We start from the raw sequence: 25,396 nt of genomic DNA, 5'->3' as shown, positions 1-25,396 counted from the left end.
TATTACTAAACAGAACCTGACCATGCTGGACCCTGATCTTGGACCTTCAGCTTCCAGAACTGTGAGAAAATAAATTTGCTGCTGTCTGCTATTTTGTCATGGCAGCCACAGCAGACTGCTAGTGTGGTTTGCCCTCAATTCATTTCTCATTTAAATCTAGCGCATGCTTCCCTAAATTCTTCCTTCCCAGGATATTGTATAAGAATTTAGCTGCACCACTTGTTGAAAAATACAGGATATTTCATGTTTGGGAAAAAAAGAAAAAGACATAGTATATATACACAATGGAATATTAATCAGCCATAAAAAGGAATGAAACTGGGTCATTTGTAGAGACCTGGGTAGACCTAGAGACTGTCATACAATGTGAAATCATAAAAACAAGTATCGTATATTAACGCACATATGTGGAACCTAGAAAAATGGTATAGATACTATTTGCAAAGCAGAAATAGACAAAAGATGTAGAGAACAAATGTATGGATACCAAGGGGGAAGGGGGAGCGGGAGGAATTGGGAGATTGGAATTGACACATATACACTATTTATACTACGTAGAAAAAGAACATACCGTACAGCACAGGGAACTCTACTTAAAGCACTGTGACCTAAATGAGAAGGAACTCCAAAAGAGGGAAGTGTATGTATACATACAGCTGATTCACTTTGCTGTACAGCAGAAACTAACAAACACTGTAAAGCAACTATACTCCAATGAAAATTAAACAAAGCAAAACCAGACAAGCTAGACTAGGAGGAAATATTTTTAAGACATATCTGATAAGACTGTTCTCCAAAACACTCAACTCCTAAAACTCAACAATAAAAAAACAACCTGATCAAATACCGAGGAGCGTGTGGAATGACAGGAACTCTTCTTGTTCATTGCTGGTGGGAACACAAATGGCATAGGCACCCTTTGGAAGACACTTTCATAATTTTTCACAAAACCAAAAATACTCTTATTTGATCCAGTAATCATACTCCTTGGTAACAACCACCCAAAGGAATTGGAAACTTAAGTCCACAAAAAACCCCTGCACACAGATATTTATGGCAACTTTATTCTTAAACAGTTAAAATCATGCTGTTCTTCAATGGGTGAATAAACTGGTATATCCTGACAATGGACTACTGACAGCACTTAAAAAAAAAAAAAAGGAACTACAAGCAGATAATGAAGATAAACTACTGGAAAAAGAAAACATGAAGATGAGCTAGTATTTGAACAAATGGAGACATTCTGTGAAAATGTTTGACTACTACTTGTCTTGTCTAAAAAGTCCACAGAATCTTAGAGAATGGATGTTTTTTACCTGCAACCACAATGCTTTAGTTCTCAATAGCCCTTTTCTGGTACCCATCTACTTCACTGGACCAAACCACCCTGGAAAATATAAGCTCATATAGGTTCTGAAAAAGATATTTATGGTAGACAACTACAAACTCAACAGACTAAAAAGGAATGTCTCAGAAGGAACTGGGATAAAACAGCATTAGACAGTAATGCTGCTAAGTCGTGAACATTTCAAGCTCACTTCTTTTGAGTTTTGTGGCACTGTACCCACACTGGGTGTTATTATGTAAATAATCTAAGTGAAAGTTGCTTACCTGGTGGTTTTAGGATACTTAAACTCAACTCCTTTTCAAAATTATCTGATTTGGTATGTTTGTAACTTTAATTACAAAATATTCATGAGGATATGCCATGTGTAAGTTTTTAAACTGCAGTAAAACCACACCCATATTACACAACTCTACTGTTGCAGAGCTTCCTGCACACGCGGCTATTCTACTGGGTTCCTGACCAGGTGTTGTGTGTAGGGAGCACTACTCAAAGCTTTGACCTTCCAGTGTAAAGAAAAATGAGCTATAAAGCTATGAAAAGACAGAGAAACCTTAAATGCACATTACTCAAAAAGTGAAAGCCAATCTGAAAAAACTACATACTATATGACATTCTAGAAAAGCTAAAACTAAGAGGACAGTAAAAATATCACAAGTTGCCCAAGGTTGGGGTGAGGAGAGGGACGAATACAGCAGATTTTTAGAGCAGTGAAAACTCTGTGTCCTATAATGCTAAATACATGAGGAATGTGGATAATGGGGGAGGCTATACATATGTGTGGGGCCAAGAGGTATATTGGAAATCTCTGCTGCTCAATCGTGCTGTGAATCTACAACTACTCTAAAAAACGTCTTAAAAACAAACGAAACAAAAAAAGCCAACTGTATAGAATCCTAAATGGGTCAAGCAGTTTAAAGCCATGGACAAAAACATGACTTATAGCCATTTGACAACTCAGACTTGGTCACAAAGGATTTCTAGAGGCTTCTCTGTTATCAGTCCTAAAGGAGCACAGCACCTTAAGCCATTTGTGGAATTCCACTGGGGGAGACAAGAAAGCAGCAGTATTGAAATTTTCTTGGTTAACCTCTAGTTCTTTGCGCTCAAAACTTAGCAAACAAAGCTAATAAACATTTTCAAAAGACTTAAGGAAAACTCCAGGAAGATATATATACATCCATTCTTACAGTAACAGGTAGAACAAAAACGGTGCTAAAAACAAATGATACAGATTCATACAAAGAAATTTATTCTGAATAAATCATTTTATACAGTAATTACTGAAAAAGACGTTCATTACTTTACTTGGCTATTTACTTAAATCAAGCTACCCAAACAAAATAAACACAGCAATACAAAAATGTAAGAAATTTACAAAAGCTGTACAAAATAACTTAATATTTAAAAACTAGACTGATACAGTCCATATGATCTCTTAAGGGAGCTATACAATTATAGATTTATATAGTTTTTTTAAGGGGGCAAAAGAAAGGATGTTTTAAGGCTTCTTTAAGAGTAATCCTTTTAGCTGGATCATACTCCAACATTTTCTGAATGAGGTCAAAGAGAAGCTCATGTTCAGCATCTTGAGAAAGCATAAATTCCTGAAAAGAAAAGAAACGCAGTCAACAGCCTTTCCTACTACCATCTATTTCATTTTATTTCCCCACCACAAAAAGAGAGGAAGCTCAAGATTTTGATCATTTAAGCAAGCAATGACCCAGGCTTACCTTCAGAGGTTTACAGCGCCTTGAAACGTATCTGCCAGCAGAACTGTGTTCGTCCCAGTCTAATCGATCATGATGGAAATATTTACGTTTCCTAAGAGTAAGGTGATATCCATTCATGTTTATAATGTTGACAAGGAAAACCTAAAACACCTAGCAAAAGTGATTGCTGGCACTTACTCTTACACATACCTGGTTTTCTGTATCATATGTTTTGGTAAAGGTCCAAGAATCCTTTCCATCATAGCCAAATGTTCCTTACTATCATGTGTCTAAAACAATAAAGAAAAGTTATTAACTACCTATACGTGCACATTGTGCTTTGTTCTCATTTAACACAGCTACTAAATTTTTAGTCCACAGATGATTACATGTCACAAAAAAAGGTGATCTCTAAAATAGGCATACTTATAGCAAGCTACAGGTTTTAAGAAAAAAAAAAAAAGGTCTATGGAAGTTCACCAACAACTTTCCTAAATAAAGATAATTATTTGTAATATACTTAAAAATGTTTTAAGTAAAATGATAAATTATGAAGGAAATACAAATGCCCAACAGCGTCACAGTTGCATGTGATTTTTATTTATCTACAATTATGTCCACTAAGAAAAAAAAAGCGCTAACTAAATGTGTGTACTTTGTGTTGAAGTGTTCATTCACATAAACAGGCAATTTACTTTAGCAAAGCCATTGAAGAGATCACTGTAACTTACTGGAAATACTGTAAATCCAAGGTAATATTCAATAAGAATACATCCTATACTCCAGACATCACATGGTTGGGACCATCCTAGGGCTGCAAAGTAAATAGTTAATGAAAAAATCCTCAATATTTTCTTATCAACATTTTTTTAAACAAGTATATAATCTGATGCCTGAGCTGGAAAGATCCTAAAGGAATCACTTAATTGAAGCTTAAACATAACACAACAGCACAGTATGTAAGAATTAGTTAGGGCTCTGGAGACATCTGGTTTCAAGCCCCAAATCTGGCTTATTCTTTTGGGACTACTGATTTGGGAAAAACATTTTTTCCTAAGCATCCATTTACTAATTCGTAAAATGGGAGCTACGTACACCATGCAAAGACTGACTAGACATGAAGTGTATGGAATATAACAGGCATTAAATAATTGTTTTAAAATCCCATCATGCAATAAAAAAAAAAAAAAAAAAAAAAATCCCATCATGATTCCACTGCAGGGTTTCGATCCCTGATTGGGGAACTAAGATTTCAAATTCCACACAGCCACCAAAAAATATGTAAAACAGAAATAAAATCCCATCACATATCACAAATGTGCAAACTGAATTCAGAAGATTAAACAACTTCTCAAAGTCCCAGAGCTTAAAATTCTTTATGTGCTTTATTATACTAATCCCTGAAAGGGAAAAAGACAGTCCCACAAACACCTGGAACTGTAAATAAACTTTAAAATCAGCTTCAATAAAGACATATACAGGTCTCAAAGCACAATTAAGAAATTCTTACCTAAAATAACTTCAGGTGCCCTATAATGTCTTGTAGATACCAACGTACTGTGATGTTCATCATCGTATGTTGCACTTCCAAAGTCTACAACTTTAATATCTGGATTTATTAAAGTACGTTCATCACGTTTCTGAAAATCATAAAGGATGATTAAGGAGGCATAACATTACGAAAGCATAAAATATTCACTTGAAACTATGAAGATAACACATCGAAGACTTACCATTTTGGGATTATATGCCTCTGTGTACTCAGATTGTACAAATAAGATGTTTTCAGGCTTTAAGTCTGTGTGAGTCAATTTATTACCGTGTAGAACTGAGAACGAAACAGAAAAAGTATTCTAAAAATTTAGAATTTTTATTTAGAAAATTATTATTAGAAATTTAGAAAAAGTATTCTAAAAATCAAAAACCTAACCAAACCCCTACACAAAAATCCTCGCCTCTCTAAATGCCTTTCCATATGCCCAAAGAAGTGGTCAACATTCAACAGCCTGCTAGAAAACCACCAGGACTAAAACCCACTAGCTTTCTAAAAAGATAGTTCACTTACAGCTAACTGCTTAAAAAGTGAAGGAGTATCTTTCTCTTATGAAGCTGAGATTTGCCATTCCTACTCTTAAGTCAGTGTTTCAAGTCTTATATGTTAGATTCTATTTTCTTCTTTTCAAAGATCCAAATTGGTCTGGTATTAAAATCAGTTTCCATAAATTCAAGTTTCTGGAATATATGCCAAGCACTTACAATTCACAGACTTGCATATCTGATACGCCATCTTCCTGATATGATCCAGTCGAAAGGGCAGAAAACCATTTTCCTTAATAAAGTCGTAAGTACTAAGTCCTAGTAGTTCAAACACAATGCAGACGTGACCATGATGCTCAAACCACTCTAACATTTGGACACAGCGGCTATAAATAAATGAAAAAAGTGAGTACAGCCTCTCACAATTCAAATCTACCAAGGCCATTTTCTAAGTTCTATTTTGATACTTACAATGTACTGCTGGGGTCTGTTGTATTTAAGTGTTCCAGAACTTGTATTTCTGAGCGAGCAGCTTCACAATATCTATCCACATTTTTAACTATTTTTACTGCTACATGTCTACCTCCCCTGTTAACAAGATGAAGTCCACATTAAAGAAATGATAAAGATGATGTCCAATTTCATTTTGCCATCACTCTTCAAACTATACTTTTATTTTGACCCACTGTATTTGTTTTTTTAAATTTATAATCTAGCACTCAGTTTTGTCTAATTACACATAAGCATTCTAACTCAGTGTAAGCAACTAGAATGACCTTTGTCAGAAGGGTCGGTAACACATGTTAAATGACAGATTATTTTCATCAGACCATCACTCACATGAATTACTTTTTGATCCTTTAACTATGTACCATAGCTCTAATTTAACAATATTGGGACACTTCCACCTCAATTTACATTTCACTACGATGTAAAACAAAGGTACACAGAACAGTTTCTTCCTATAGTACCACTCACTGGTTAATATCTCAAATCATCCTTTGGTCCAGGTTACCAAAAAAGTTGGGATATAGTGGGAGTAAAGACCTCTAGTTCTCAGAACCTTACCAGCCAACAGTACGAAGTCTCCTCTAATAATCCATTTAGAAAAGCTTTACCACTCCAAAGGGGGAAAAAATCCACACAGGAAACAGAAAATTTCTTACACTATGTTCAGAAATTTCAATCGGTTGGGTTTTTTTTTTGTTTTAATTTTTTTTTGCCTGTTTCTCTAAAAATTTATTTTTAATTTATTGGCTGCATTGGGTCTTTGTTACTGCGTGAGGGCTTTCTGTAGTTGCAGAGAGTGCAGGCTTATTATGGTGGCTTCTCTTGTTGCAAAGCAAGGGCTACAGGCCCATGGGGCTTCAGTAGTTGTAGCTCGATGGCTCTAGAGCACAGGCTCAGTAGTTGTGGGGCATGGACTTAGTTGCTCCGTGGCATGTGGGGACTTCCCCACCCAGGGCTCAAATCCGTGTCTCCTGCATTGGCAGCGGGATTCTTAACCACTGCACCACCAGGGAAGCCCTCAATCAGTTGTTGAAGGGCATAAATAAACTTATGACACAAATCTAGAAGAGTTCTCAGCCCTAGCTGTGTTACCAGTATCAATCATGTTACTTTCTAAAAATATAGGTTCCTAGGTAACTACCCTGAAGATTGGTTCAATGTCTGGGGTAACCAAAGCTCCACAGACTCCTAACCTAAAACCAAGGCTAAAAACAAAACAAAACACACACAAAACAAGGCCAAAAACTACTGATTTAGAAAAAAATAAAACTGTAGCCACAACTGTGCACAGTGGGACAACAAAAGAATACTTTCTGAAACAATAAAATTTGTTCTCAGCTTGTAATTAAGAGGCTTATACATACTATTAATAGCTACTGCTTAAAAACACAAAGGGCTAGGAACTTTACTGGGTTTTGCAAGCTAAAAGGGTACAATAATGTATCTAATTCATGGTCAGACTACATCCTAAAGCTAAATAAACTTTCTTTGCTCTCCACCTTCCCAAGAGCAATCCCAGGCCAAGAAACTTACGCTTTATGATCAATGCACTCCACGACTTTCCCAAAAGCTCCTTCACCTAAAGTATCAACAATTTCATCTAAAAGAGAGAAATAAAACTCAGTCACACCAAGAAGTGGGAACGGTTTACTTACAATAAAGGCTATCAAATGCAGATTATTCTAGTTGATGCTATAAATTTCCTTATCACTACATATTTTATTGGTCAACACTGCCAAAAAACATATATAACTATTTTTAGGTCTAATTTCATTCTTAAGCTAATTTCATTAACTTGATTTACTGTTTTGGAAGTTCTCCATAACAAACATTAAATTTCTAAAGAAAGCAAAAAATACAATCCCCCCCACCAAAAGAAATGGGAAAAAAAACAAACAAAAACAGAGAAAGAAAAAGATTTCCAAATCCCTGAAATCTTAATCTATATATAGATTATGTTATCTGAAAAGTTAATAAGTGTTGAAAAATATTCTATACATCTTGCACTTAGTACGTCTCCACTCTGACAGATCAGGTGACCCTCCTCATCATCCTCTACACTCCTGGTTCTTTTCCTTCGGTGACTCTTCTGGAAACGTCAAGTGGGCGGCACCAAGATCATCCAGCCAATCAATATACCCGAGTGAATTCAGGGCAGAATACGAAATTCATTCAGCGGGGAGATATTCAGGCATTCAGATACACGCCAGGCCACAAACGGTTGGCAGGAGCAATTTCAAATTCAGTCCCCAGAAATTCACAGGGCACATAGTTTATGTTAACAGGAGAAAAACATGGCAAGGAACAGATTTTCAGATAAGATACTCAAAAGTGGTAAGGCAACAAAACATAATACAATTGTTTTTCTTTTTTAAAAAAGATGTTTAGTTGTAGCATTCACTGAAACATAATTTTAAGTTTCTAGTGTCCTAATTTAATGTTGCAAAATTGTAGAATGTAATATTTACTTGTCAAAAGTAGACTGTGGCCAAATTATAACTTGCTAGCTAATCTAAGAAAACAAATATTGAAACAGTAAATAAAATTAAAAATACTAATTTTGGGGAGGAAAAAAAAGGCACATGAAAATAACACTATGGTATTTAAAATGTCATCTGAGCTTCACTTGCTAATTAACACATAACCCATAATGTTCAAATCTGTTTAAGTGCTCTGCTTAGTGGAAAATGGATTCAAGAATATGCTTTGCCAGAACAAAGAGGCACACATAATCTTCAATCATACCAATATAAAAATCCTACTTCTATTTGTAGTAAGACTTTTAACTTATTAAAACAAATCAGATTTCTGGAAGTACTATAAAAAGAATTTTCAGAATATCTTGCAATCCCTACTATAACCTAAACTAAATTACCTCCACTATTTCACTGGAATGACAGTTAGTTGTCAACTATTAATAAAACCTGTTATTATATAACTAAACATGTACTGTATTTCAGGAATTTCCTATCCAATGCACAAACACAAAGAATCCTGCAAGTTAAAACTGAGATGACTTCATCTTAAACAGAACTTTCTCAAATTATCAAACACAAATTCAAGTTTTCCTGTTTCAAATGGGAAATAAAATTTCCAAAATATTTTAAAAGAGCTCATACCCCATGTGAACGATGATATGAAGTGCTGTGGTGAATTCTGTGTTTGCCTTTATAACTACTCCTTCCACTTCTACCAGAGGACTTGCTGCTATGGTTCTGATATCTGCTTTCATGATCTCTATGACGATGTCCTGGTTCACATCCTTGATCGTAGTCATTTCTGTATTCATCAATGTAGCGTCGACTATGATAATCTTTCCCATTTATGGATCTGCTTTCCAGATAATAGCTTGAAAAAAGACAAAATGTTTTTTTCAATGGTTGATGTTAATACCGAATGTCCTTAAATGAGTCTCAATAAATGTCTTAAAACGGTACTCTTAATAAGATTTTATGCTTTTCCTACCAAAACCCAAAAAAACTCCCACCCAGTTTTACAACCATTACAAGCCATCATTGGAAACAGAAATGGTAATCAGCTATTTTAAGTCGATTCTAGTTTTAATCATGAAAATGTATTCTCCCCCCAGTTTTACTGAGATACAACTGATAACTATACCCTCCTTACCTATCAGATGTTTTAGAGAAATTATATCTGCAGCGCTTGTTCTCCCGTGCACTGCTATGTGATCTCTTCCTTCTTTTATGACAGCTGCTGCTGCTCCTCCATTTTGCATAATCCCAATCTTTTTCATCCCAATCAGGACAGTAAGTTCTCTTTGAGTGTCTCATCTACATAAAACACAAGTTTTCCCCAGTTAATTGCATCCCACATGTCAACACTTTAATAAAACTCGTCCTTGCAAATTCACTCTAATTGTGACGTTTTAATAGTTGCTTTAAATCAAAGTTCAAAAGTCATTATCACCCAACCTGAAATCACCGATAAACCAATGACTTCTTTTGTTGTCTCAAAATCTGGAGTCTGAACTTTACATGTCACGCTCAGATTTACTGGAAGAGTATTGGAAAATAAAAACAGAGGAGGAAATCTCAATTTATCAACTTTGAAAAAAATTCTTTCCTGCCAGAAGCACAAATTCCTAACAACTTGAAAAAAGACGTTATATAAAAACTTCTCATCAACTGCCGTTCATACCCGTACTAACTGCCCGGGCTCCCCACCTCGTCTCTGAACACAACTCCAAATCAAAAAGTTCCAATTGTTCGACGCGTGGGACTACATAAGCACCTTCGCCTGAAACGCCCGACCGCCCACGTCTCTCACACGTTCCTTCACACACGCCCTTTTCTCCTTCGAGTTCATAAACCTGACTTTTGTTTACACCACTGAGGGCAAAGACACACCATTTTCCCGCGAATCCTTTACGACTTAACTAAATATTAAGTAATACCGCCTTACACGAGGTCAAAGTATTCTTTCTTTCCATTTGTTAAGAACACAGTTCCTCTGTGGAGCGAGACTTAGGCACATTCCAGAACTCAGTCAACAACGCCCCCCCCCCCTTCCCCCCGGCAGTCTCCGCCCGGCCGCCATCTTACAGCCAGGCCGAGGCCGCCACCGCAAAGAACATGGCGCCTGGGCTCGGCTGTCCCCGCTCCCTCTGGGGAAGACAAACGTTCGAGAACCTCTCCCCACCTAGCAAACCCTAGCACTACCCTTCGCCAGAGTCTGGGCGTCGCAGTTCAAAGAGAAATTCTCAGCGACCGGCTCGGCAAAGCACGGAAGATGAGAGGGCCACCTTTGCGCAGCCATGAGGAGGCGGGTGGGGGAAAAAAGGGGGTCCCCGTGAGGAGACTGTGGGCGGGCGCTCTGGAGGTACAGAAAGGGGCCCTGACACCTAGTCCGCTTCCTCCTGCGTCTTACCGTCCTGGCCAGAGAGTTCCAGCGTAAGGAGACAATGCTCGCAACGCGACCACGGAGAAAACCCAGCTGGCTGCGACGAGCTCCGACAACAAAATGGAGCTGACAGCCGCAGCGTCTGGACTCTCCTGGAAAACATGATGACGAAGCAAGGGCGTCTCCGCCTCCGGGCGGGGCGTGCACGCGGGGAGGAATGCGCCAGCGCGCAGGGCGCCGTGTGCGCAGGCGCTGGGTCGGGAGCTCGGCAGCTCAGCGACCAAAGGTAGAGGGAGGGAAGTGGTTGCTTGTGGCCATCTTGGCGTCGCTCTCTTCCGACCATGAGAAAACATTGTGTTAGGGAGCAGAAACTCGTCCGTGCTCACTAAAAATTGTGTTCGTGAACGCCAGAAATGAGGAAAAGTGAGGGAAGCAGGGTACAAAATAGCCCGTGCCCTGATAGCAACCACTTAAACAATGTTTCTTAAGGAAGTTACACCATCTACATCAAATAGTCCCAAATTAGGAATTGTCTGGATTTGGGCTTTTGTTAAGGTTCTGAGACCTTCTTAGAACTTAAGTCTTCCGTGGCTGGGCCGACACGCACTGAAGTTGGATTGTAAAGATTTTTCCCGAGGTTTTAAAAGTCGAAGAAATGTGAGAGCAAGAGTCTGGAGACAGGAAGTGGAACTCCTCACAATTAAGCAACGTTTACGCGTTAAGCGGGGCCTCTGCGGTGTAAAGGCCAAGTAAACTGTAAAAGGGGAAAATAGAAGGTCATTAGCAGAAGAAAAAGTTATCAGGAAACAACCTCTGAACAACAAAAATCAAGCTGCAATTTGATAGGACAAAGTAATTGCCGATCTTGCCTTCCCCCGCGCCCCGCCCCTTCTCCATTTTGGCGTTTGGAAAAAAACCCTAACGTAGTCATTCCAAACTGAGTGGAGTGAAACACAGAAAATCATCACGCGTTTACTACAAAGCATAATTTTACTGGTCTTATTTGCACAGGAGAGCAAGGTAGAGAACCTGCTGAAATACGGATGGACAACTATTGTAGGGTAAAGTGATGAGTACACATTCCCAAAATTCCTATGCTTCTTTGCATTTAAGCTGCTTCTCGAAATGGATATGAAAATGCTTTAAGACTATAAATACCTGGATTCTTACATGGGGCTAGGATCACTAAATATAAGGTATTTCACTTGGGAGGGAGAAATTTCTCACAGTAACTTGTGAAATTTACAGCTGTTCGATATTTTAATCAGGGTTGTGCTAATTAATCCTAACAGCAATCTAAATATGGACATTAACCATATTCTGCTATTACAGGTCAAAGTTGGAGTGAATGGGCAGAGAGCAATTTAGTATATTTATTTATGAGAAATCCTCACAGTAAAATTACAGGGTAAAAGACGATGAAAAAATTTTGTACGCCTTGCCAAAATTGCTTTGCAAACCGGGTTTAAATTTAGGAAAGCTCACACCCAGCCAATTACTGATTTGGGATATACCCAAAGTTTCATTAATGAAATTAGCTATTTCAGTGTGTTGGTGCATGTTGTGGGCTGTTTGAAGAGCTATGTGCCACCCCTCCCCACACACATATTCATGTTTAAGACCTAACTCCCACTACTTCAGAATGTGAATGTGTTTGTAGTGCTGACTGAAAAAAATGCATACTATGAGAGTTGTGAGTTAAGTTTTATTTGGGGCAAAATGCCCTGAGACAGCCTCTTACATAGCTGTGAGGAAATGCTCCCAAGAGGCAGGGGGAGAAGTCGGTCAGTATTATATATGATATTAGTGAAGGAGGATACGGGCAGTCAAGCACACATTTTGGCAGAGGATTGCTGCTAGTCACCGTGGATGATTTTAGTGCTTTTCTAGATATGAGAAGATGCAAGAAATTGGGCTCATAAAATCTTCTCTTGAAAATATCTTAGGGTCTGTTTTGCCGTTTTCCCTAAAGCATATAGTGCGTCATTCCTGATGGCCACCCTGAATTCCCTTCAAGGTGTGTTGAAGGTTAGTGACTACAGTGGCTAGTGACTTTTTTTTTCCATATTTTATCTATTTATTTGGTTTTAGTTGTGGGCTCCTTAGTTGTGGCATGTGAACTCTTAATTGCAGCATGCGTGTGGGATCTAGTTCCTTGACCAGGGATGGAACCCAGGCTCCCCGCATTGGGAGCACAGGTGTCTTAACCACTGCTCCACCAGGCAAGTCCCTGTGATTTCATTCTTATAATGTAGAAGGAGATAGCAACCCATTTTTGGTTGGCAGTAAATAGGGTCTTTACAGAGGTACTTATGATTAAATGAGGTCATTAGGGAGGGGCCTAATCCAATTTAGCTGGTGTCTTTATAAAAAGAGATTGGGAAACACACACCCAGAGGAAAGATGAGGTGATCGTCTACAAGCCAAGATGAGGAGATGGTCATCTACAAGCCAAGGAGAAAGGCCTCAGAGTAAACAACCCTGCTCACACCTTGACCTCCCAACTTAGTCGCTAGAACTGTGAGAAAATTTTCTGTTGTTTAAGCCACCCAGTCTCTGGTACGGTACTATGTTTTGGCTGCTCTTAGCGCATAACATTAAAAAATGTTATTTTGGTGGATACTGAACTTGTAACTTCATATTCTAATTAGCAAAGTTGAACATCTCTTTTCTCTTATGACTTGCCCATTCATACCCTATTGCTTTTTTGAGTATACAGCTCTCTTCTGTTCTGTTTTCCTGCAGTTAAACCCATTCCATCTTCACCTTTGTCAAGTTTGTAAACTGAGAAATTCCTTTCCGGGTCAAAGGAATTCTTTGAAATGCTTTAGGTTTTTCTTGTGTTTTCTTTAAAAAGGTAACTCTTTTATCCATCTGGAATTTTGATATATCATGTGAGGTGAAATTCTGTTGCTTTTTTTTTTCCATGTCATTTACCAGTTATCCTAACACAATTTTGGAATAACTCTTTAATGATTTTGGATATGCTTTAAGTAAACTATGTATATATACTACTGTTTACATTCCTTTTCTATTATTCTAGTCTTATCCCTCACACCATCACAGTTTTAATATTTGCAGCTTTATAAAGATCAGGATTAATTCCTTTTTCATTATATTTTTAAAATTTTCCATTATCATGTATTCTTCTAGATTTGCTTTAGAATTATTCTGTGGAGTTCCCATCACTACCTGAAACACAACTGGTACAAACTGAATTGAAAAGAACCATCAGTTTTCTTTTCAACCCATTAGTGAAATAGTAACTAATCTATCCACTTTACTAAACTGATTAAAAATTGAGTCCTATGTATTAAAATTTATCTATTTACATGTCTATTAGCTCCTTAGACTATGGAGTAGGCAGTGTCCTGTGCATCTTTGTATCCAAACCTGGAAGCAGCTCAATAAATTACTTACTAGTTTTAGTTGTTCAAACAAAAAAACATGTCTTCAGAAATACCCAACATAGAGATTATACATGTGTTGCTAAATGGATTTGGAAATTTCCAAGTTCAACCAAGGTATAAATTATAACTATTCAATTTGCCATTAACCAAAAGGTCTGTAAGCCTCAAAAGAGAGCTCCAAACCAAGAATTAACAGGACTCAAGAATTCTAACGAATTCAGGTACAATTCTAGAGTGGAGGAGGTTTCAGGCATAGTTTGTTTATACTATCCCTTAAACTCATCCAACTCCCTTTCCTGTGAAACCATGATTACCTGGCAACTTCTGATAGTCTGGGTCAAGGGTTGGCAAACTGTATCTTAAGGGGCCAGATAGAAAATATTCTAGGTTGCAGGATATTTGGTCACTGTCACAGCCAATCACCTCACTTCTGTAGCACAAAACAGACACTGCATAAACATGGGAATGGCAGAGTTCCAATAAAATGTTATTTGCAAAAACGGGTGGCCAGACTGAGGGCTACAGTTTGCCAACCTCTGGTCTAGATGGGGAACCATATTACTTTGTTTTAAAGAGAATTTGGATTGATCAGCAATATTCTAGTCTTTTTAGTAGCTTATACTTACTACCATTTGATACATGGAACAGAACATCAGTCATTAGCAGTTGGGTCACCCAACTGCTAATGTGATCAGTGAACCAGTCAATTTAGTGTGAGTGGACAGAAATCAATGTTCTGGATTTTGATCCTCATGGTACCTACAAGAGGCCCAAGGGGGCTGCCAATATACCTCCCTATTTACAAGATCCTTATGCGTACAACTGAGCAGACATAAGAATGAGCTTTAAAAACCCAAAAGTCACCATACTGGCACCACTAAAAAAATGGCACAGTTTGGAATAAAAATTGAGGGAATGTCAATCAGCACAAAACCATCCTGACAATCAGTAAAATACTCTTAGGGTGGTGACAAAAATTCAATGATATGTTTGGAGAAGAAAGATATCAAGTATAAGAAGTGGCAAACCAAATTCTGCCCCAAAAGAGGCCTTAATACTAATTCTAGAAACTAAAAATTAAATTGAAAGGGTGAAACAAAGTGTGAGGGCTTTAGTATAACTGGCCCCTGAGTTTAGTGGAAAGTATTGATAGCAACAAGAGGATAACTGCAAGCTAACTCCCAAACTGCAGTTAAGAAAGAATCAAAACATTTATTAGATCAGCTATCTGCAGAAACGATACAAACCAAGAAATGTTTGGTATCAGTTTTATGAATACCCAAAATCTAATCTAGGTGATCTAGACAGTGAGTCAGACATAGTTCTTGACCAAATCAACGGTAGAGCCCGATACATGGCCTGATTAGGTGAGAGCCCTGATATGGTTAAGAGGTGCAGCTTCCATTTACTTGCTACAGAACACTTACTACATGCCAGAAGCTTCACACACACTATTTCATTTAATCCTCACAACGGTCATATGAAGGATTATTTATGTATGAGAAAATTAAAGCTTGGAGATGTTAACTTGTCTGAAGTTAACAGTAGGGGGCAGAGCTATGATTCGAACCCAGACCAGGACTCTACAACTAACTGTATTTTTCAAATGGATCATGTGTAGAACTCTATCCTGCATTATTTTGTTTATTTTATTTAACCCTGCATTATTTTAAAAGATATGCTTTAAAAAAAAAGCTCCAACCTGATGTACCCCCCCCAAAAAAAATAAAATATAAAAAAAATAAAATAAAAAAAAATTTAAAAAAAGCTCCAAAAATAAAAAAAGAATTTAAAAACGTGGGACTTCCTAGGTAGCACAGTGGTTAAGAAATCTGCCTGCCAATGCAGGGGACATGGGTTCGAGCCCTGGCCTGGGGAGATCCCACATGCCATGGACCAACCAAACCCGTGCACCACAACTATTGAGCCTGCACTCTAGAGCCTGTGAGCCACAACTATTGAGCCCATGTGCCACAACTACTGAAGCCCACGTGCCTACAGCCCATGCTCTGCAACAAGAGAAGCCATCACAATAAGGAGCCTGTGCACCACAATGAAGAGTAGCTCCCCACTCACCACAACTATAGAAAGCCCATGTACAGCAACGAAGACCCAACTCAGCCCATAAATAAATAAATAAATAAATTTATAAAAAAAAAACAAATGAAAAAAAAATATTCTTGGGCAAAATCAGTTGGGAAATTCCAAATGTCTACTGTACTTGACTTCTCTGAGCCTTTACCATAAATTTGAAGACCAGGGAAAATCGCAACTGCATTGACTGGCCTTTCTAGGCCATCTCTTTATTTTCCCTTCCTCTTTCTAACTGTACAAAGTAAATAATTAATAGAAAATAATAATTCTAGGATGTGGACTAGATATGATAGGCGTATGTGATTAGGGTGCTAAAAAATGCCTGGATTTGAGACTCAGCATTTAAAAATGAATGTTTATATATAAAAACAAAATTAAACAGCTTTTTGTTTGTTTGTTTTTTAAATTAAATTTAAAGAAATGCATTGGATAATAGTTATAGTAAAGAATATGCTCTAAGAATAGGAGTAAAAGCTGTTTGGCTCCCCTTGGTACCACCAACTCAGAATGTCATAGTTGTAAACAAGCAGAGGATGATGTAATCTCTGACATAATTAAAACTGGGTAAACCAAAATAGGTGTGTTCCTTGAATAGTTTGCCAAGTATTTGTCCAGGTCTATTATAGCTACTGAGCAAATGGGTTGGCATGAATACTTATGTCCTTAATGTGTACATCATTAAGAGGTCGATATGTCTTCTCATTTACTGGTAACTTCTCCAATTCATCTAGAGTCTCGAGACCATCTATTACCCTGAAAGAGATACAATATAATGTTTGAAAATTTCCTGAGATTGAAGCATAATATCCAAATATCTATAGCAATTATCTTTTTAAAAGAAAATGACCATGTCTCAGTTCTTTGAATTCCCTAGTTGAGTACAAAAAAATATTGCTTTGATTTTCTGCCATAGGTAGGGGCCAAAATTCAAAAACAAAAATTCATTTTTATTTCTTTAGACAACAACAGCAGTGGGCAAAGTACCTAAACGTTGCATTCTGCCTCCTTCACATGGAATAGCTACAAATGGTGCCAATATAACCAGTCATAAGGTTTTCTTTGCTATAGGAAAAACCTGGACAAAGCATGAAAAGATGACACTATTATTATCAGTACTGCCCTACAATGAAAGTCCTGAAGTGGGTGGCCACTTTGCACTTTATTGTTTAAATATGATGTTTTTATTTTTTACTTCTGGACAAAAACAAAAAGCAATATTCAGCATAGAAGATCAACAGTTAAGTCAACTTCCAGCAAGCCCACTTCATGTTTCTATCAAGAAAAAAGAAATATTGAGAACTAGCCTTCTAATGTGTTCTGGAAAGTTAGTCTAAAACATTTGCTAAAGTGGCTTTTTAGATTATACCTCCTAGTGCAATTCAAATCAATTCCTAAGACTTACAGTATGTACTTTAAGAAAAGGATAACGGATTTACATTTTAATTTACATTTCCACTAAAATGGTACTATAACCAAAACCTTTTGATTTTACACCCAAATGTAAGACAATTAAGGTCTTTAAATTGTACGTTTTAAAGGCTTTCCCACCTTCTGGGTCAGTAAGAAAAAAAAAGGATACAAGAAACAGATCTCAGGCAAAAAAGGGCAGGTAGAAAATTGAGGTAAGTAAGCCTAGATAAATATCTGGGACATCGGCCCCTTTGAGAACCAGTGGAAAGCTATGTACCATTTTCTCAGAAAAATGTGTATGCATATACACAAAATAATTTCAAGAAATTACTAGACTGAAGGTTAAGAATCCTTCTTCTAAACTCTATAGTTTTTTTTTTTTTTACAAACCCAGTAAAATAAGTCCTGATAAGTACTGGTCAATAATTCTGAATGGTGGGTTAAGGGAGAAAATAAAAGAAAGGGAATCTGGGTTTTCTATATACACACAAAAACTACTAAAGACTGTAACATTCCTTTTCACTGATTATTATTAATCTATAAATTAGACACGTATATGAAATGAAAAGTTGTAGACTTCTATTTTCAATTAACTAGCTTGGCATCCAAACTGTTAAATAAAACAAACTCTAAAACTGTGCCTTGGTTTATTGAACATAGTAAATATTTGTTGACAAACTGACTTCCTGTTGATTTATAAAAGCAATTCACAGATAGAGTGCTTGTAATGTAGATTCTGGCAGAAACTGCTAAACACCTCCCCAGGATCCAATCTCCCCTTCTTATTCACAGAAGAATGATTTTATTGAGATTGGCAATACGTCTGGCTAAAATACATTTTCTACCCTCCCTTGTAGGTAAGTTCTGGGTCTTCCAGGAAAGCTCTTTAAAAAGGGGCTGATTCAGCTGGCAAGTGCCTTTTGCCCTTCCTCCTCCCTTCTGCTTGGAACACAAATGTTCTGACTGGAGCTGTACTGCCCAAATTATGACCATGAGTTGAGCTTCAGAATGAAAGCTAAAGATGGTTGAGAAGCAAGAGGCACCTGGAACATCAGTGACATAATAGAACCAGCATCCCGGTCTACCTTGTTTAAGCAACTGTTTTTCAGATGTGTTAGTTGATGCAAAATGCTATTCTTAATGAAAACAGGTACATACTGTTAACTTGCATAATGATCCTGAAAAAAAAAAGGTACTGGCCCTTGAGGCTCAGAGAGGCTGTAAGTTTCCCAAGGTCACAGGGTTATTAAGTGATGGACTTAAATTCCAGATACATTTACCTCTCATACTGTTCTTTGAATATTAGTTATGCTACTATCACAGCCACTCATATGTATCCCTTGCACTGACATTCCAAAGAAAGCCATAACCAGAACACTCACTTTCCAAATACTGTGTATTTCATGTCCAGATGTGGCTGCTTCCCGTAGGTGATGAAGAACTGAGATCCATTGGTGTTTGGGCCATTATTAGCCATAGATACAACACCTCTAACATTGTGCTGAAAAAGACAGGCCAAAGTATTAACTGTTTTTACATAAGTATTCCAAATATAAGACTGAAACAAGACATGCACTCTTTACCTTCATAATATTTAAGGGATCAAGAAAACATTTTATCACCTTCCATTAGGGCTATCCCAAATGTTCAGTATCTGTATTATCTGTATTTCTGGAAACTTGTATGTAAGTTATTTATATATCAAATCGTATTCTCCAATTAATTTCATCTTTGGAGAAGTAGAGCCACGAACACTTGGCAATATCAATGTATAATAAAAATAATCCTTACATTTATATTAAGGACCAGTGTGCTGGCATGAAATGATCAGGCAGACAACAAAACCAAAATCCCCATAATCTCTTCACATATACACTGGACTCTGGCTAGTTTCTTTATCTGTAAAACAAGGGAGGTTGGACTAGTTCAGGGGTTTACTCATAATTCAAATGCTCACAAGGGTTAGCAGATAATAAACTGATAATTGGGCAGAATGTAAACATGAAGGAATGGTGGAGTCTGGCAAAAGGAATAGTGTATCTCTTGCCTCATGATATTTACAATTTTTTTAAACCAACGGCCATAGAGAATGCATCTGTGGGTCTTCCACCTGTGGGCAGTCAGTTCATAACCCCAGGACTGGATGATCTTAGGAAGGCCTTGTCTAACTCTAATATTCATGATACTATTTGTTATACAAGGGACTATATAAAGGAATTAAGGGGACTTTACTGATAAGATTGAAGACAGACAGAACTGTCTTACAGGGAGATGCCCAAATATAAAATATACTACAAGTAACTCCAATGATTACTCTATCTTTAGCTATTCATCAAGGGACACTAATGACACAAACCATAGAGATGCAGCTACATAGAGATATTAATGATTTATTGGCTCCCTAAAAGGTGACTACCAATCAAATGTAGTATTTGATGCATACCTTACCAATATATGTACCTTACCAATGTACACTTACAACTTGATAAAATAAGCACCCATTAACCTATTTCCAAGTTTTAAGAATTAAAATTTACCAAATTATTGCATATGCCTACGTGCTCCTCTCAGCTATTACTTCAGCCTCTCCAAGATGTAACCAGTATTCTGATATCTTTATACACGCCTAAACAATATATTGTTTCTTTTTGCTTGTTTCTGAGCTCTATAAAATAGTATCATACTATTTGTAGTCTGATTTCTCTCACTGTATAATATTTTACTACTGAATATACTACAATTTGTCCATTCAAAGATCAAAGGACATTGTTTTCAGATTTTTGTTATTACAAACAGTACTCTAGGAACACTCTTGTACATGTTTCCTAGTGCACATGTACATGAATTTCTCTAGGGTAAACACATGGGAATGGAATTTCTAGGTTAGACTATGTGAATATTCAATATGCCTCCTCAACTCTGCTGTATAAGAAAATAGTTCTTAACCTTGTCTGTGTAGGAATCACCAGGGTACCTTAAAATATTATCAAGGTCCTAATCAGTTCTACTGTTTTTCTCTAGATTCAGGGAGGTAAGGCCCCAATTTTTTTTATTTTTAAAACTGCCACAGGTGAATCTGTAACAGCAAAGTTTGAAAACCACTGGTATAGGATGACAGATTAGTACCATGGAAACAGTCATTAATTAACGTCTAAAAAATTGTTTCATTTCCTACTCAGAAAAAGGATGATTTTTTTTAACAATTTATCACCTCTTAACTCCAACTTTGTAACAATATTTCTTTATGATAGAAAAGCAAAAAGATAATATAGTCACCATCCAGAGATAAACACTGCAATGAATATTTTTCACAAGTTTTGCTGAGGATGTTTTACTATAACCGAAAAACAATATACTAGATTACATATTCTGATTGAGGATAACTGATTTCTTTTTGTCTAATTATAAACATCATTCTATGCAGATACAAGTTTGAAAGACCACACAATAAATTGTTAACTGATGTCATCTCTGGGGAATGGAACTGATTCTTTAAAAAATATTGGTATGTACTAGTTTTTTAATTTTTAGAAAAAAAATTCTTTAGAAAGTTTGAAAAACACAAAAAGAGGAAATATAAATATCTAATTTTACTATGCTGAAGATTTATTTATATGCACTTCTCTTTGATGTAGTTGAGATCTACCACAGACATTAAGTGAAGATAATACAGGAATATTCAAATATCTAACAGAAGATGATAAAAATTGGAGATTGATAATAAGCAACATTGCAACCAAGAGGTCTGACAATCTCTCCTCCCCAGTCTCAAAAAAAGGCCAATGATTCATGTCATTCAACATGAATTTTATAGTGAGCTAAGCACTTTACGTACATTACTGATTAAACATTTCAGATTGGACCCAAAGATGAGCTCACTAAATGTCAAAAGTCATGTGATGGTGAGATTCCAGTATATATTAGGCTAGAACTGCCATTTATATTTCCTCCCTGACATTACTTATCAAGTATACAAAAACGATGAAAAAGCATCTTTCTATTTTAACTTGTATTATCACAACATATGTACCAAAGTTTCCAAGTGTAAACACAGCACGAAAGAATAGATTTTGAAGTATTTCAGATATACCTTAAGATATTCACTGTATTCATCTTCAAATTTCTTGCCCCAGATACTGTTACCTCCTCTTCCAGTACCTATATCACAAGACAAATGAAAAGAAGTATCTCATTAAAGTTGAAAAAGGGTTCATTTTCTAAATGTAAGGGCTAGTTTATATAGCATAACCCTTTAAAAACAATAAAATTTGGTATGTCCTGTCTTACCTCCCAAAATTGAACTTTAAAGACCATAAAAATAAAATATCTCTACAAAACCCCCAAACTCTCCTTATCAAGACTGTTCATATTTTAGGGCTAGGTGCTAGTAGCTTCTGCTTAAAAATTTCTTGCTAAGGTAAGTTATAAAAACCCCACATACTTTTATTTTTCTATTCTTTGTCTAGTCTCTTCTTCACACTACATACCCAATTCCCTAGGTATTATTGGAATAACTTACCTGTCGGATCTCCCGTTTGAACCATGAAGCCCTTGATATTTCTATGAAATACACAGCCGTTGTAGTAATTACTGGCACAAAGAGCCAAGAAATTCTGAAGAGAGTAAAAATAATGATTGAGAAATGATGTAGCAGAAACACATTTAAGATAAAGAACCAATTGTATTTACTGAAAACACTACAACAACCTATTTAAACGATACCTTTCAGGCATTACTTTGGATAATGTCACTGCCTAAAACTCTACAATAGCTTCCTTCTGTCTTGAAATAAAATACAAAATCCTCAGCAGGGCCTGCATGACCTAGCCTACTTCTACATCACATAATGATAATAACCCCTTCCCTGCTGCTTACTGTGTTAACTCCATCAAGCTTCTGAAAATTCATCCAAAAAACGCAGGCTTTCCCACCTCGAGGCCCTTGCACCGGCTATTTCTATACCTGGAATGCTCTTTTTATAAGTCCTTCCAGGAGATGCCTTCATTACCTTTCACACTCAGTTTTTAAAGTATCACTTTCTTGAATAGGCCTGCCCTCACCTTCTTTTAAATAAATCCTTTCCCATTATTCTCTCTCTCAACACTTTATTTCCTTCAAGGCATTATTACCCTCAAGAATTACTTTTTTTCTAGAATGAATTTTCCCCCTGCCTATCTTCCCAGGTAGAATATTAGCTCCACAAGAGCAAGGAATGTCTCTTGTTCATCACTGTAGTTCCAGATGCTGGCAAGATAACCTTTCATAAATAAATTGCTGAATGAATGGATATATATAGCTGACTCTTTTTCCTTCTTGTATCTCTCTCTCTTTTTTTCTTTTGGCCCAGCCACACGGCTGCAGGGTCTTAGTTCCCCAACCAGGGATTGAACCTGGGCCACAGCAGTGAAAGCACCGAGTCCTAACTACTGGACTGCCATGGAACTCCCTGTTTTTCCTTCTATCCTTGTCATTTAAACAAGTGAAATAATGTATGGAACAGTCCTCTTACCTAATATCTAATGATTATTTACATTTCTTGAGGAAAATGGGCCAAGAGAAAAAGATACCAGTCACTCTATGGTTAGAGAAAAATTACCTACCCTTTCTTTAATCCACTTCTGACATCAGAAAAAGAAGTGTAAATTACATAAGAAATTATGATTGCTGGTTTCTCTTGACAATGGTTTTATAGAAAAGCTTTGGTTTTGTTTTTTGTTTTTTTGGATGTTTTTTAAGTTAGATGAAAATTTCAAAATGGTTATCCTGAGGCATTAACTTATCTTTTACACATACATTATGGTACTCACTTCACATGTTTTGGGTGTCCTCTCACAGAAGACTTCTATTTTAATATCACCTACATCTGTATGCAATGTCACCGACTAAAAAGGAGAGAGAATGTGAGAATAAATGAGATTCCTTCAGGTGACTGTGCACTGTATCATTTCCCTAACTAGATATTAAAGATGACTATCAGAATAAAAACAGAAACACCGTTTCAAAGATGATCCATCCACATAGTAGCTCTGAGAGATGTTTTCTACTGTATTTCAGCAGTAGAAAAAAAACTCCAGAAGAGAAATATAAATGTTAAGGTAAAGTGGTATTTATGCTAAAAATTGGGGGAAAATGTTGTGATGAAAATAATTATTTTAAGTTTGAATTTTTATCAATAAAAATAAAAACAGTTTTTATGCTAGCATTACTGACAAATGGCAATTCACTGTCATTAATATTTATTGAAAAATAGTATGAAAATGACTTTTACAAGCATAGTTTTCACCATTTCCCTTATGTAATTTAATTGTGAGAGAGTTAAAAAACAATTTCTTTCTCCACTAAAGACAACAGACATAAAAATCGTGTTTTCAGATCGTAAATGTGTAGAGGTAACCGGAGTACTCTTTCTTGCCTGCTTTTTGTTTAAGCTGTTGTTTTGGTAGCTAGAATACTCCTTTTGTTACCCCATTCCAGAAAGGGTGGAAAACTTCTGAGGTTTCCTTTTTAATTTCTCTTCTTACAATACTATCTAGCAGTCCAAGTATGACCAGGTTGAAAACAGAAGGCAGCAGAGCATGTGTGTGTATATGTGTGTGTGTGCGCACGCGCGTGTTGCAGGTGGGGGCACATTGCTTTCTTTCTGCCTCAGGCTCTAGCTGTCCACCTTGGATCAAAAGCAAAAGGATCCAATTAAAATGATCACACCTGGCTATACTCTTCTGCCCCTGCAACACCTGCTTTCCATCTCTACCCATCATGTATCAATCTTCTTCCATAAAAGGTAAATTCTGTGTTTTAAGTGAAAAAGAATTCTAAAAGTAATTTTACTTATTTCTGGTTTTGTTTAGAATCATTTTACATTGCATGCTTTTACAGCTTATCATGTCTCTGTTTTGTCATTGAAATTTCCAGTTTTATTTCCCTTGACTGAATTTCTAAAAATTATAATGAAAGACGTTCATAAGAATTCTATAAAATTTACCATTTTTCTTCTTGATGGTTTCAGGAAGTACTGTTACTTTCTTACAGTTTATTGAGAGAAGTTCAAAAACAAGCCTCTATTTACAAAAGAAAAAAAGAATTAAGTTCATTTCCTTTCCTTAACTCACACATGCTCATCTTTACTGCATATTTAAAAGTCTCAATGAGCACCCATCCTACCCAAGTAATAAAAATCCGGTTATGGAAGCGATCAGGCAATACTACTCGTCTCAAGCCCCTCAACCCCTACTTCCCCGGCTCACTCTTCAAGGGCCGGGTACACTCTTGCCTCGGCGTCTGGGCACTGGGTGTTCCCCTCGCCTGGAACACGTACACTCAGACATCTGTACCACTATTTTCCTCACCTCCAAGTGTCTGCTCAAAAGTCTGGTCTCGACCTGATAACTCTATTTAAATCTGCCTTAACGATTTCCTTTTCCCATTGCACTTAGCACTAATATACTATCTGCTTTACTAATTGTCTTACTTCAACAACACACTCCCCGTACAGAATACTCACTGGAAGCAGCCCAAGAACTAAAATACACAGCGCTCTGCAAGCTTCTGAGTTAAGTGAATGAAGAACAAGTGAAGTTACCCATACTTACTCAACCACTTCGATTAACACAGTTGTTACTAAAACACCAAAGAGCAACCCCAGGTGGCCCACGGGTCTGTAGATTCGAAATTAGTTTCTTCTGGCCACCGGAAGTCGAGCAAGGGACCCATTAGCGAGAACGCCCCCCGCCTGCCCGCCTCCTCCCTCCCCTTGCTCCCTATCTTAAACCAAAACGGCTAGAACTAGGGAGACGATGTAATTTATCCCTACCAGGAATACTTCTGACCGTGTAAGGGGGCTCTTTTAATAATTTCACTAGGATAAGAAGCGTGATTCTGGTCAAGCTCTGTAACTGCCTTGCGCTCAGACGTAAAATGGAAAGGACCACTTCCGCCTGGCTCCCCCGCCCCGCCCGCTTTCACGACGCCCGGAAGTTCGGCGCAGGACCGGAAGTAGCGCTGGCGGAGTCCGGGGACTG

General features: G+C 37.1%; 3 protein-coding genes across 16 annotated transcripts in view; 1 reads left to right on the top strand and 2 right to left on the bottom strand.

Moving 5' to 3' along the window:
- Positions 1-2,574: 2,574 nt before the first annotated feature.
- On the bottom strand, positions 2,575-10,622 carry CLK1 (CDC like kinase 1). The gene is made up of 13 exons (XM_057745343.1): positions 10,492-10,622; positions 9,232-9,395; positions 8,724-8,952; positions 7,603-7,693; positions 7,138-7,204; positions 5,566-5,682; positions 5,314-5,480; positions 4,791-4,885; positions 4,568-4,697; positions 3,789-3,871; positions 3,268-3,347; positions 3,079-3,169; positions 2,575-2,952 (listed from the first exon to the last, which is right to left on the bottom strand). Exons 2-13 carry the CDS (start codon positions 9,393-9,395, stop codon positions 2,809-2,811), a joined length of 1,458 nt encoding a protein of 485 aa, XP_057601326.1. The 5' UTR covers positions 10,492-10,622; the 3' UTR covers positions 2,575-2,808.
- Positions 10,623-10,776: 154 nt separating this feature from the next.
- Positions 10,777-25,303, bottom strand: PPIL3 (peptidylprolyl isomerase like 3). Of its 5 annotated transcripts, XM_057745360.1 has the most exons (8): positions 24,968-25,163; positions 24,361-24,436; positions 23,186-23,260; positions 21,898-21,991; positions 21,469-21,536; positions 18,761-18,879; positions 16,643-16,721; positions 10,777-11,218 (listed from the first exon to the last, which is right to left on the bottom strand). In XM_057745360.1, exons 2-8 carry the CDS (start codon positions 24,361-24,363, stop codon positions 11,183-11,185), a joined length of 474 nt encoding a protein of 157 aa, XP_057601343.1. In that variant the 5' UTR covers positions 24,364-24,436; positions 24,968-25,163; the 3' UTR covers positions 10,777-11,182. The 5 variants fall into 5 exon arrangements, with proteins under 5 accessions (XP_057601343.1, XP_057601344.1, XP_057601340.1 ...); XM_057745361.1 differs by lacking the exon at positions 16,643-16,721 and having other exon boundaries at positions 24,968-25,164; XM_057745357.1 differs by lacking the exon at positions 10,777-11,218 and having other exon boundaries at positions 15,062-16,721; positions 24,968-25,303.
- NIF3L1 (NGG1 interacting factor 3 like 1) overlaps positions 11,532-25,396 on the top strand; it is a 40,816-nt gene continuing 26,951 nt past the window's right edge. For 5 of the 10 annotated variants that reach the window (XR_009055085.1, XM_057745355.1, XM_057745344.1 and 2 more), the window contains exons 1-3: positions 12,869-12,984; positions 20,803-20,883; positions 25,238-25,396. The gene's annotated coding sequence lies outside the window, so the exon portion shown is untranslated. Of the gene's footprint in view, positions 11,661-12,868; positions 13,024-20,802; positions 20,884-24,027; positions 24,160-25,237 lie in introns of those variants that run through there. The other 5 variants (XM_057745347.1, XM_057745350.1, XM_057745351.1 and 2 more) reach the window with 5 other exon arrangements.

Source organism: Hippopotamus amphibius, chromosome 8, assembly GCF_030028045.1.
Source record: "Hippopotamus amphibius kiboko isolate mHipAmp2 chromosome 8, mHipAmp2.hap2, whole genome shotgun sequence".
Taxonomy (NCBI): domain Eukaryota; kingdom Metazoa; phylum Chordata; class Mammalia; order Artiodactyla; family Hippopotamidae; genus Hippopotamus; species Hippopotamus amphibius.
Note: the sequence above shows the minus strand (reverse complement) of the source record. Positions and strands in the feature narration are given on the sequence as shown.